Source organism: Dreissena polymorpha, chromosome 1 (genome assembly GCF_020536995.1).
Source record: "Dreissena polymorpha isolate Duluth1 chromosome 1, UMN_Dpol_1.0, whole genome shotgun sequence".
Classification (NCBI taxonomy): Eukaryota; Metazoa; Mollusca; class Bivalvia; order Myida; family Dreissenidae; genus Dreissena; species Dreissena polymorpha.
Window position 1 is genome coordinate 92,761,926 of NC_068355.1, and position 14,165 is coordinate 92,776,090.

General features: G+C 37.3%; 2 protein-coding genes across 4 annotated transcripts in view; one reads left to right on the forward strand and one right to left on the reverse strand.

The window, feature by feature from the left end:
- Positions 1-14,165, reverse strand: part of LOC127840886 (mucin-5AC-like) — a 451,267-nt gene that overhangs the window by 273,410 nt on the left and 163,692 nt on the right. The gene's annotated exons all lie outside the window — the stretch shown is intronic.
- The window catches only part of LOC127840836 (myotubularin-related protein 13-like), a 142,262-nt gene that overhangs the window by 96,648 nt on the left and 31,449 nt on the right, over positions 1-14,165 (forward strand). For all 3 annotated transcript variants that reach the window (XM_052369266.1, XM_052369283.1, XM_052369275.1), the window contains exons 22-28: positions 6,736-6,869; positions 7,378-7,553; positions 8,057-8,250; positions 8,819-9,014; positions 9,696-9,776; positions 11,220-11,329; positions 12,894-13,107. In XM_052369266.1, coding sequence (XP_052225226.1) covers positions 6,736-6,869; positions 7,378-7,553; positions 8,057-8,250; positions 8,819-9,014; positions 9,696-9,776; positions 11,220-11,329; positions 12,894-13,107 — 1,105 coding nt within the window. The remainder of the gene's footprint in view (positions 1-6,735; positions 6,870-7,377; positions 7,554-8,056; positions 8,251-8,818; positions 9,015-9,695; positions 9,777-11,219; positions 11,330-12,893; positions 13,108-14,165) is intronic.

Sequence of the window (14,165 nt, forward strand, 5' to 3'; positions counted from 1 at the left end):
CATATTATGACTGGTCCGTTCACCGGGCTACAGTTACCGGTCATTGACCGGTCCGGTTCGGTCACCACTTACCAATTACCGGTATTCCACTGTGTTTTCATCGGTCAATTTTTAGTATCACGGGTATCGTCTACATTACAGAGTTGTATACCCCTGGCTATGATTGTATTGAATACTATATTTTATGGATTCAACAATCTACATGACTTTTTGTGTTTTTCAATACTGATGTTCTACTGGCGACGGTTACCAAATCATGCTATATCTGTTATTTGTACTTCTATCTCAACCGGCTACATGCAGACTACTGGTCTTGCAGATAGATCGGCTGAAGTGGGCTCCGAGACTAGCATTGAGGTCGAACATTACTATTTGACCTCTATTAATTTATGTTCGAGACCCGAAGGATGAATTGTTTTAACCGCCTTTACCTGTCGGCTACAGACTTTGCAGTCAGTGTCACGGAACAGTTGGGACACATTAATGACGCTAGCAGGATTAGCAAGACGACATTTGTATCGACTTCTGCTTTTCTATTGCTCCTACGGCAGTGCATATTTTCAAGCTACTGGAATCAACAAGAGTTCTGATACATAGGATTGCCTATCAGATTGACCGCATAGCGGCTACAGTCTTGTAGATGGCTTAGGACCTATTGAACTCAGATCTTAGATCCTAGGATCTGGAGGGACCTCATCTTAAAGTTATTCTTCTATTACACTTCTGGCCATAACAGGCCGTCTTCCTATAACTGGTCGTATTCCTTTCGGAATTCGTCCAGGTTAGAAGTCTTGAAGTAAATGGATTAATCAAGTCAGAATTTAAGACTTCCATGCATTCTACCGGCAAGCGTGGACCCGCTTAAGGTTACCCCTAGGGTTTTCACCGTTTTCTGCCATCACACCTCCGATTCCAGAGGTACCACTATCAATCATATTTCCGTACTTCGCAAATCGATGACTTCGCGACCTGTATTATCCAGGATTTTAAAGGCGCCTGTTATTGGTTCAAGAAGAGGCTATATTCTGTAGATAGGTCATAAACTTATAAGTGTTAAACACTGTCCTATTCTACCAATTTTCAAGTGTGTTTGGAGTGGGAAAGTTCGGCTTGCCGTGGTTTCTTTGCCCACCCATCCTTGACAAATGGTTCCGGTCACCGGTCGGTATTTACCGGTCCGGTCACCGGTCCTTCTGCTGAGACGTCTTTTCTTACGTCCGTTTCAGTTTTATTTTTAAGATAATTGTATTAATCTCGGGATTATTTAATGACACAGATTTCCATCTTTTTGTCATTATTTACCACTATTCAGTGGTGTCTAGACTAGAAGATTATCTTGGCAAGAATATAGTTTATTCTACCACAACCTTCCTTACATCTTATACAGATGTGAGCAGATAAGGTTATGGACGATCACATAGAACAACGTATCTTGATTTTCTCAATTATGTGGTATCCTAACGAATATCACCTGCACATCTACATCTTGAAAAGCGAAAATTCTTTTTAGCTGTTTTTCATTTACAACACATTTTCACGATTCCTTTGTGATGGTTTCAACTATCACACATCGGTCGTGGTTTACTTACAGACACGGAGGTGATCATATTATCACTCCTTGTAACTGGAAATCAGGAACTTATTCGTTCTTTGCAAGAACAACAAATTTTCTCTATCGTCTTTCTCATACCAGTTCGTCTCAACGCCCTGTTGGACCTTTTGTCCTGCAGTTCTTTCTTTCGAATTATTTTTCCGTTGGGTTCAATAATGTAATTGCGCATGCGCGGCAGTGAAGTTGCAAACGAGTTGCATGGTGTACATAGTATATCAAAGAATGTTGTTTATCATCAAACACTAGTTATTAGCGTTATGCGATCGTATATCGCAGTGTATACCGGTATGCTAAACAACGTCAACAATGCAGTTCACAGAAATCGATCCAGCAGGTTGTGCGATTGTTATACATTCGTCCATTGACATAAACTGGAATATCTTGCCTTCTTGGTGAGTTTTTGCAATAACTGAGTTTTTGCCATAATTTCATGAAATATACTTAATGAACCATGGGATTATGGTTCTACGACCTTTTAAGTCTCCTGTACAATTATTTTCAGGAAACTTCTTCACAGGTCAAATATCATATCTCACTGAGACATATTTTTACTGATCCAAACATGTGCCACTTCATGTCTGGCCATTAATAACTTTTAGTTATCTCTACAGAAGAACGTTTTTCTGTTAGAGTTTCAATCCTTGTTACTTGTGCAAGGATAATTCCATCAGAACTGTATAAAGGTTCTATGGAAATTCATTTTTTTACTGGGTAATTGAGAGCATAGTTATTACCTTAATCACTCTGCTAGATACATAGAGGTTTTTCTCATCTTTTTCTTGATGATAAGAAATTTGTTCTTTTCTTCATCAAAGGATAGAGATTATGCTTTCGTATACCTTGTTTTGTGTAAGTCATCGCAACTCTGTGCTGTCTTACCTATTTTGGAACTGATCCAAACTATGGAACGTCAACACTATGTTTTTCGTTCCTTTACCTTCTTAAGCGGTTTTGACTTTTGTAACATGTTGGGATGCTTAATGAGCTCCCTATGAACCTTTTTCATCAGGCTTATTAACAGTTCCAATATAATTTTAAGACGGTTTTCCTTCTTATTATGGCTTTTACCATACGGTGAAGTGAAATTCATGCTTTTTCTGTTGAATACGACCAATTCCAGTTGGATCTATTGTCGTTTTCACTTTGTTGTGTCAGCCAGGATTCCTTGCTTAATATCAAGTCCTCTATATGGCTTCTACCTTCAAGTTTCCAAGTTTTCTTAAACTGGTAGTCATGAAGATGAGGATAAACTTCTTTGGGCAATCAGGGCTTTGAAGTTCTATCTCAGCAGTGTTAGTCAGAAGTCCATTCGAGGTTCTCAAAGACACTCTTCATTTCCCCAAAAAAGGGGGGGAGATGTGTCTGCGGCTTCTATTTCTCGGGGTTAGACCTCGACTAAGGAAAGTTAATCTTATCCTATCTAAGGATTCATTCCTTTTTAGGATCTGACCGCATGAATTAAGAGCTCTTGTCTGTTTTGTGGGCATATATTAATCACACCCCACTTTTTGACGTGCTCTAAGCTGTTTACTGGAGGAATCCGACTACCTTGTCATCTTTTTATCTTCGTTTTCTGAAGTGCCAACAATACAATTTGTATACGTTTGGGCTTGTTGTGGTTTCACTAACGGTAGTGTTTTCTTTACGACATAGACATATTACTCTGTCCGAGGAGTCATAATTAATACCGTTTTAACGAAGATTACTTGATATCATTAGCTGATAACCCTGTTTATGGGTTCTACTGTGTTGGGAAAATATATACGAACCTTCCCACCGCAGCTGCAAAATCAGCATACGATAACAGGTCAGTATTTATGACATTAAAACAAATTTTTTAAATAAAATTCATTTTAATTATTAAATACTTACCTGTTATCGGTAAGTCCCACCTCCCACCCCGCTATTCGATTAATATTTTTTGTATATATATTGAAAGAATATTGAGGGTTGGTTACCGATTTTTGGCTAGGTTGCATTGCACTATGTTTAACCTGGCCTGTATTACGGTATTGAGGTGGTGGATTCCCAGTTAAAATTCCGGATGAGTTATTTCCCCTTGGAAAGTATAAGCATACGATAACAGGTAAGTATTTAATAATTAAAATGAATTTTATTTAAAAAATTTGTATTGAAACCATAATCAGCAGTGAGTGAGAATGTTTGATTTGTTAAAATTTTGAATGCCACTGGTTGAAAGTCTTAAGATTTAATTTGATATTGATTTGTTCAAATTCATCGTACTGTATTCAAAATACATGCAACTTGTACTACCAGTGTGACTCAGATAAACAAATGCAAGTGCCAATGTTAATTAAGCCAGGGACCAAGTAATGTAACCTGCCTTGAAAAAAAATCCCTAGTTCAGATCATGGACTGAACGTGGGTCCTTCTCAGTCCTAGACAGATGCCTATACATGTATTTGCAGATGGCAAGGCAGTATAAGTGTTTCTTATACCTGATCTTACTACATCAGTGAAAATGTTGTTTATGTTGTACAATCTGTATATAAAACTTGTCCTCAGATGTTTTGTATATAAGTGCCACTCTGGGAAACATCGTTTACTGCATGTGTGTGTAAATTGTTGTCCCAGAATACCCTTTGCACTTTGTATGATAATCAGGGATGAACATTTTCACTTGTATGATATTTTTCACACACAAAAATTGATGTGTGTGTGTGAAGACTCCAGTTTAGGTGGAAAGCATCATTCCTGAATAGCCTGTTTAGCCTGTTAGGTCTTGGAGGACACTTAATGAACATTCTTTCATTGTCTGAGTGCAAGGCTCATATAGATAATACCAGGGAATAGACTAAATGACATAGAGAATAATAGGTTACAGGGGTGGCGAAATCTCAAAAAACTATACTAGTCCACGGACAACCATTTAGGCAATTGAACGTGTCCGTTGCTGAACTACACTTGTCCGTTAATGTTTATATAAATTATAAACGCATTTATTGCTTAATGTAAAACAATGTGGAATATACCAAAATGAGTATGATTTGCTAGTTTTGTTTATAGTTGTATTTCAATAGTACATTCATTATAGCAGTATATTATAAACAATATAAAGACTTTCTAAAACTTTTAATCTTGAAAAGCTAGTGTATAAACATGTGTTGAACATAAGTACATCGTAATCTTAACAAATTAAACTAATCCAATATGTCGTCCTCATCAGACTGAGGCTCTGCGCCGCTACTGGTAGCAATTTGATAATCATCAACTGGTAACCATTGAAAATCTGTGAGCCAAGTTTCTTGAAAAGTTTTGGTACGTATACTTAGATCATATTTTTTATCATAATCTTTCTTAGTTTTTTGGGGAGGTGGACTGCTCAAAGCTTCGGGTTTCTGTTCCGTTGTTGAAGATTTAAAAAAACTAAATGTTCCATTTTTACCATTAAAGTCGTCTTAAATCACAAGGTAGACCGTGTTTTGATTATCTTACTTTGATACTTTTTATTTCCGTCTGATTGTAAAAATAAAGAAACCAGTCTGTACACTGTCTAACAGTCGGGCCGAATGTTTAAAATGCGGCATGCTCCTGGTCTCTTATAGAATAAGGGAGATCACTGGGCAGGAGAGTGCCCGTACTTTAGCTTGATTGCTCCGCAAATAGCACTGACAATGTAATCGCATGTCAACATCTGGTTTTGTAAAACTTAATTACGGCTTTAATACAATGTATTTTTTTGTATACCTGGACCCGACTTTTAACAAACTTGTTGTCCACGGACAACTTAATTGAAAAAAATCAGTTGCCCAGACAAGCAAATGTACGACTCGGGCAACTCGGACATTTGATTTCGCCACCCCTGGGTTAGTGTTGATTATAGATCAGGTTTATCATGTGAGGCTTAGAAATTAAAAAGCACGAGCCTTGGCGAGTGCTTTTTCGTTTTCGTGCCGAGCATGATAAACCTGATCTATAATCACCTTATCTATAATTCTATTTATCCCACTTTTTATAAAGTAAACCTTTTTATTTAAACAAAACTGGATAATTTCGCTGGATTCATGACGCCATTTTGTCGAAAACGTGATGTTATTTCGTGCTGTGGTTTATAGCAGAAGTTTTAATCAACAGGGCTTTAATCATCCGAATTCGCTGTAAAAGTGGGATAAAACATTGTTCCTTATGTGACAATTTATTATGCTCCCCCCAAATTTTTTGGGGGAGCATATAGTCGCCGCTTCGTCTGTCCGTGCGTGTGTCCGTCTGTGCACAATTTTTGTCCGCTCTATTTCTCAGCAATTAATGACCGGAATTCAATTAAACTTAATGGGAAGCTTCACTACAAAGAGGAGATGTGCATATTATCAGCTGGTTCTGGTCGGATGATTTTTCACAGAGTTATGGCCCTTTGAAATTTTCCATTAACTGTACATATAGTGCAATTCTTGTCCGGCTATTTCTCAGCAACTAATGACCGGAATTCAATGAAACTTTATAGGAAGCTTCACTACCAAGAGGACATGTGCATATTATCAGCGGGTTCTAGTCAGATGATTTTTCATAGAGTTATGACCCTTTGAAATTTTCCATTAACTGTACATATAGTGCAAATCTTGTCTGGGCTATTTTTCAGCAACTAATGACCAGAATTCAATGAAACTTTATGGGAAGCTTCACTACCAAAAGGACATGTGCATATTATCAGCCAGTTCTGGTCGGATGATTTTTCACAGACTTATGGCCTTTTGAAATTTTCCATTAACTGTACATATAGTGCAATTCTTGTTCGGGCTTTTTCTCAGCAACTACTGATTGGAATTCAATGTAGCTTTATGGGAAGCTTAACTACATTGTACCTTGAGGAGATACGCATGTTATTTGTGGGTTCTGGTTAGATGATTTATTTAGAGAGTTATGGCCCTTTGAAATCGTATTATTTTGTCCAAAGTTATGCCCCTGCCCCTCAAGACGTTTTCTTTTATCTGAATATATAGTGCAATATTTAGACAAAAAAAACCTTTGGGGAGCATCACCCGTCTCCGACGGTTTCTTGTTCTTTACATTGATTAAATAAATATTACTATATAAACAGATTTTTTTCACGAATGCTCTCCTTATAATGGGATATATTAAGCAAAAATGTTTGATATATATTTCAGCATGTGAGGCTGTGATAATGCGAGCGTTCCCAGTGTCCACTCTCACCAAAGAGAAGAAACTCAATGTCCAGTACTTGCCCCATCTCAACCAGTGGCTGCAAGAGGGACTGCAACTGCGCTCTAACATCTTCCAGGTGGGAGCATAGAGAGTTGTCTTCCTTGATTTACCTTTCAGTATTGGTTTATTGTGTAGGGTAAAGGTTTGTTTAGAAGAACTTGATTAATCTAGAGATGTTTCTGTCACAACTGACTTTCAAAGTATTGGAGTATATTGCTTTGCCAAAGTATGTATTCAAGGCAGTGGCTTACCCTCTATTAGTAGTAAAACAGTTGTTCATTTGATTTTCACTAAACTCATTGTAAGAATGTGTTCCAAAGTTGGATAATTACGCATTGGTCCATGAAAAGCTTTTGAACTACTTTCCTTTTTGACTAACAAGTAATTCATGTTTTAATTTTAACTAAACTTTAACAAACTTAATATTTTACACCCAGTTGGTTCATCCCTTTTCCTAATACAACTTTAGTTTTCATGTTTTGATAGTCAAAATACATAAATTATACTGTTTAAATGATGAAACAGATGATAGTTTTATTTAATTTTGCAACTAAAACTGTGTATTATGTGTTGATGATTTTCAGCTGCTGAAAATAGCCTTTGATGATGAGGTGGTAGCTGATAATGTGGAGACGTTCCGCAAGCTAGTCAACAAATGTCGCAACCCACCGACTGTGTTTGACACATTTGCTTTCAGTGGCCACTCTATCCCCCAGCCTGTCACGCTGCACAAACAGAAGGAGAAGAATAAAACTCTCAAGTCAGTCGCTGTCTGGTCTTTAATGTCAAGTCGGGTTTTCCCAAGGCCCAAATGTTTATTATAGATTGGTTGAAAAGTTAGAATAATAAACAAGTGAACACACATAAAATGATCATTATGACAAGTTAAAAAGTATTGAAACCCCTTTGAGAACAGCCTTTAAAATTGAGATGAACTTTTTTTATCAGAAATAAATGTATTGTGTAGTGAATTATTTTTTATATAAACCAATTCATTGCAATGCTAGTGTTATGTAATGCAAAATTCAGAGGATTTAGCTTAATTGGTCACTAAAGATTAATAATTGGGATCAGATGGGAATTTATACCAGCTAAAACTCAGCACTGTAGAAATGTTGAAACTCACTACAAAAACATCAGGACAGAAATTATTTTTGCCATCAGCTTGTTTTTTATTTAAGGCAAGTGATCAACTGCTTATGCAATAGAGTAAATACATGCTTATCAAGATGTACCATTCACCCAAGCCTTTTTCCTCTGCAGACATTTTGCCAAGAAGACTCTGATGAAGACGGCTCAAAAGGCGGGCCTGAAATCGAAGCATTCGTCATCTCACCAGAAGGCCAAGTACTCGCTGTCCCCGCCACAGGCTAATAGACGCAGCCTCACTCCCAGGTCATCTGATAGCGAGTCTGAAGGGGGCAGGCCGGGCAGCGAAGTGTTCGATGATCTGTCAAGTATGTACAGTGTTATCTATTGGCTTGTTACAGTTTTGTTTTGCCGAAAAAAACACAATATCATTTCTTGATTTAAATTATATTTATTGCAGTAAAAAGAATAATATGGTTTAATTTTGGTTGACAACCTGTATAAAAAAAAGATATTGTTGATTTTTTGATAAATTGTAAGTGAAATGATAATGACTCATCTTTATATCCTAAGATGATGATAAAGACAAAGCGTTATAAACATACAGCGTTTGTCAGATAAGTGAGCGTTTTTCCTGAATTTCTTGTGTAAGCTGCATACTTTAAAATGTAATTAACCCATTTATGCCTAGCGTCTAGAAAAAAGGCCTTGGCAAACAGCGTAGACCCAGATGAGACGTTGCATGATGCGGCGTCTCATCAGGGTCTGCGCTGTTTGCTTTAAGGAATTTCTGTAAGAAATATTTTAAATATAGAAATAACAATACTAGACTTACCTAATTTTGGAAATAAATTGATACAATCAAAAAGGATGGGAGAATCCACTAGGCATAAATGGGTTAAACTTTTCTTCCAATTTTCCTTGCCCTGTGTGCAGTAGTGGATGAGAATGAGTTTGGCTCCACCCTGATGGCCGACCCCCAGGCTCTAGAGAAGCTCCTAGAGAAGCCTGGTTACCACGACTACGTACGTCTTGGCCTCGGCAGCCTGTCTGTCACCAGCTCCAAGGACCGATCAAACTCAGAACCTTTCAGAATCTCATCTGTGAATGCTAACTTTTCAGTGTGTCGCAGGTATGGGTAGGATTTTAAGTTCTCAGCTTTTAGCGGTAAACAAAATGAATCTGCATAACATTTGATTAACATGCCCCGGGATTTTAAACATTCTTAAGCTTAATCTTAGTTTAGTAATTCCAACTTTTCATTAGCTTGATTTGAGTTATCTTACCACTTGACTTGAAACATTCCATAGCTTGAAGTTACAACTTGTAACATATTACAACATGGACCTTTGGGAGGTATTCATCATTATGATGACCAGCTGTAGTTTCTCCTTGTTTGTCCAGCTATTTTAGTTTTGCACTCCAATGGTAGTTACACAGATTAAAAATAAACATTGCTGGTTTCTCATGTAGGATATTTAATTGTATTGCTCATTAAGTGCCTATTGGAAAAGATTCATTTATTTCATTAATGGGCGCTCATTATTTTGTCAATTCAGATTCTTAATGCATGTACTAGTAATTGAATTATATTCAAGATTCAGAGGATGCAAATATCATGATTGGTCATTGCGTTTTGAAAGCAAAAAGATGAAGATAGCTTAGCAGAATCTTTCCATATAATCCTTTTAACAATAGTCAGTATGCAGAAAAGGTGTAGCAGATATATTATGAACTGTACTTACTGTGTTGATGGCTCATGAATGTAATATATTTACCTAAAATGTCACTACGATTCCATTTTCCGATCTAGTTACCCTATCCTGTTAGTTGTGCCACAGTCAGTATCGGATGACAACATACGACGGTTTGCTCGCACCCATAGACAATGCAGGTGGGTTTTTATATTTTGAAACAAAAAAATCTTTCATATATAAAAACAATATTTTTGTTCAATATTTTTGGTCAAATTATTAAGTTAAACAATAAGATCATATCATTACTTTCATTATTATTATAAAAGTATTCTGAAAAAGTTTTGCAGCTATGAAATTATACCAAAATTATATAATTATTTGTTTGTGTGTTCTTCTTCAAAACAACTATTTTCTTTAAAACTTTTTAGCATGTTTCATTCAATCATTCTTCCTAAGTAAGTTTCCTATCTTCAATAATTGGGCAGCACTCTTGAAAAACGGGGCTAAATGCATGTGCACAAAGTGTTGTCCCAGATTACCATCAGGCTGCACAGGGTAAAAATTGAGGCCATGTTCTGTTTTTATGAGGGGGTATATTGCTTTGCTCATGTCGGTCTGTCCGTCCGTCGGTCTGTCGGTCGGTCTGTCGGTCGGTCCACCAGGTGGTTGTCAGACGATAACTCAAGAACGCTTGGGCCTAGGATCATGAAACTTCATAGGTACATTGATCATGACTCGCAGATGACCCCTATTGATTTTGAGGTCACTAGGTCAAAGGTCAAGGTCACGGTGACCCGAAATAGTAAAATGGTTTTTGAATGATAACTCAAGAACGCATACGCCGAGGATCATGAAACTTCATGGGTAGATTGATCATGACTTGCAGATGACCCCTATTGATTTTGAGGTCACTAGGTCAAAGGTCAAGGTCACGGTGACCCGAAATAGTAAAATGGTTTCCGGATGATAACTCAAGAACGCATACGCCTAGGATCATGAAACTTCATGGGTAGATTGATCATGACTCGCAGATGACCCCTATTGATTTTGAGGTCACTAGGTCAAAGGTCAAGGTCACAGTGACCCGAAATAGTAAAATGGTTTTCGGATGATAACTCAAGAGCGCATATGCCTAGGATCATGAAACTTCATAGGTAGATTGATCATGACTTGCAGATGACCCCTATTGATTTTGAGGTCACAAGGTCAAAGGTCAAGGTCACGGTGACCCGAAATAGTAAAATGATTTTCGGATGATTACTCAAGAACGCTTTTGCCTAGGATCATGACACTTCATAGATACATTGATCGTGACCCGCAGATGACCCCTATTGATTTTCAGGTCACTAGGTCAAAGGTCAAGGTCACAGTAACAAAAAACATATTCACACAATGGCTGTCACTACAACGGAGGGCCCATATGGGGGGCATGCATGTTTTTCAAACAGTCCTTGTTATGGTATCTGTTTACTTCATGAAATCCCTTCATAGCAAAAATCTAGTTTAGGGGCAAAGTGTAGTCAATTATTAGCCTGTGCAAACGTAACAGTCTAATCTGGAGCAACACTTTACCCGCTTGCATTAAGCCCCATTTTCCCAGAGCAAGGCTCAATTTAAAGCCCCTGCATTTGCACACACAGATTTCCCGTGATTACATGGCGCCACAGCCGCACAAAGGCTCTATTACTGCGCGCCAGCAGCTTCCATAGTCGCGGTCTGATGGGCATGCTGAAACACAATACATCTAGCAGTAAGTATCAACAACACTGGACTCTTTAAGCGTTGAACAATACATTTGCAAGAATTAATAGGTGGCATTTCTTTGTGGTTATGATGTCTGTCAGGCAATAAGGTAATCCTGGTTTTAAGCCCCTGTGAGATCTTAAGATCCCCTTACACACCAAGTACTGGTTCTACCCTGGAAATGGACTCCAAGTGTCCTTATAAGCCCTAGGCTTCTGAGGCAGTTAAGTTGAAATAAAACAGGTTTTGATACAGGTTGAATAGCTTATACAGTAAAACTTTTACTTCTTATGATGACAGAAATATTCGAGTTATCAAAGGTCATGCTTCCGTGCTCAGAGGTCATGAACAGTAAATGTTTATCAATCAGAGTAATTATTTATCTTTGGCAAGATCAATACTTAATTAATAGCTTTACACTGTAACTTACTACTTTCAATGTTTAATTGTTATGATATGATTATAATAAACATTTACAATTCAAATGTCAGCATTATTAAATTTTAAATATTTTACAAACTCTATTAATAGCCTGCTAATTTTGCTATTGACGCTTATCAAATTCTTAATTGTTTTACATATTTTGAAATAACTTCATCGCAATCAGTGTGAAGTTATTACCAGGTGCAAACAATTTACCCCTGTATGACAGTCCCTACACATTTGTGCTGTTAATTTCAAAATTGTGCCATATTAGGGACAGACACATATGCTTCTTATATCTAGTTATCCATGTACCTGTTGCAGGTGTGTTTTTTCATAGTAAGTATTTACAACTTTGACTTGTTGTTAGATTTGTTTGAATTATTTTTCTCAGTTATGGATGCTCGAGTTAAAGAATTTAAATTGTAGATTTAACATCTAAGTATAGTTATACTGTGGTCCTAACTTCCAAGTTGTATTGTAATTTGTTTTGATTACAGTATTTTGAACTAGATTTAAAACACAGTTTACAATCTTGGTTATTATATGGGGTATGACAGCCAGATGTTTTATGTTCTTTATATTTCAAAACACTATCTCAAAAGTTCTTACCTGGAACTTATTGAATTTCGGTAATTTAATTAAATGAGGTACATATGACCTGCCACTAGATAGATTTAAGCAATGTCATTTAAACTGAAGTAATCTCATTTTTAGCTTGGTGTTTTCTGAGAAAACCCGAGGTATTGTCATAGCCAGCTTGTCGTGTCGTCCGCTGTCTGCGTCGTGCTAAAACCTTAACATTTTGTTATGATTTTGAACATAGGCTCTAAAATCAAATTGCTTCCACCTACAACTTTGAAACTTCATATGTAGATGCTGCTTGATAAGTTCTACAAGCCACACCCATTTTTTGGTCACTAGGTCAAATGTCAAGGTCACTGTTACCTTAAAAAAAATATATAAAAAAAAAATTGACAAGCTTTCATTTATTCAAAACTGCACCCATAGCCGAGCGTTGCACCCATTATGCGGTGCTCTTGTTTTATTTGTATCAACGTGACACAAGTGCATAACAGTAAAAAGTAGTTTCAGCTAAGATTATTGTAGAGTTCCAAATAAGCTTAATTAATTTTCTACACCCTTAGCAACATCAAGCGGAGAATCCACTTCTAGCTTGGAGCAGGAAAAATACTTCTCCGTGCTGGTAGCGGCGACCCCCAACAGCGCACGTAATGGTTCCTACAAGGCCTCATACAGTGACTCCCTCGACTCCCTAGACTCTCTCATAATGTCAGGGGCCACAGGGGAGTCCCTCACCATCCCAGAAACCCCTGACAATTTCAAACGGGCGCCCAAAACGTGAGATAATTATCATTGTGTTTGATGTGTCATGGTCATGCTTTTATGCCCCAGCCATATAATGGTGGAAGGGAATATAGTGTTGCCCCTGTCTGTGGATATGTATGTGCGTGTTTTTATGCATCTCTGCATACATGTATTCTTAATATTGTGTATTCCTAATATTAATAAACTGAGAGTGTGTGTTACTGGCCAGCCCTTTAATATGTCTTGCAGTATGTGTTACTGGCCAGCCCATTAATATGTCTTGCAGTATGTGTTACTGGCCAGCCCATTAATATGTCTTGCAGTATGTGATTAAGAAATAAATGACAGATTCTTATCAGAATAAGCATTTTGCTACTTAAAGGTCAAGGCAATATCGGACACTTGAAGCTTGTGCATATTCCCGAGTAAGTTGAATCAAGAATCATTTCAATCACCTTTTGCTGACAGTTTAAACAGTTTGCTCATGTTCCATATTGATTTTTAGCTCGGCTGTTTTTGGAGAAAATCCGAGGTATTGTCATAGCCAGCTCGTCGTGTCGTCCGCCGTCTGCGTCATGCTAAAACTTTGTCATTTTGCTCTAAAATCAAAGTGCTATAACCTACAACTTTGAAACTTCATATGTAGCTGCACCTTGATGAGTTCTACACGCCACACCCATTTTTGTGTCTCTAGGTCAAAGGTCAAGGGCACTGTGACCACTTAAAAAAAAAATCTGACAAGCTTTCATTTAGTCAAAACTGCACCCGCAGCTGAGCGTTGGCACCGGTTATGCGGTGCTCTTGTTTTTAATTAAATGGTTGTTTTTTATCGCCCATGACAGGATTTCTTAATAAATTGGCATAAATTATCATCCTATTTTGCTCTTGTACATGTCAAGGTCACATTTAGTTAATAAACATGATGTTTAACAACATTGAAAAAGGCACATACCTTGTTATGACAGTTTTTATTGTTATGACTAAGTGCTGTATTTATTGTATATATTTTATGTTGTTTACGCATAATGTGTCGAGTAACGCTTACTTGGGATATCTTTTACCTGTGGAGACATTTTTTGTGTGCACTGCTA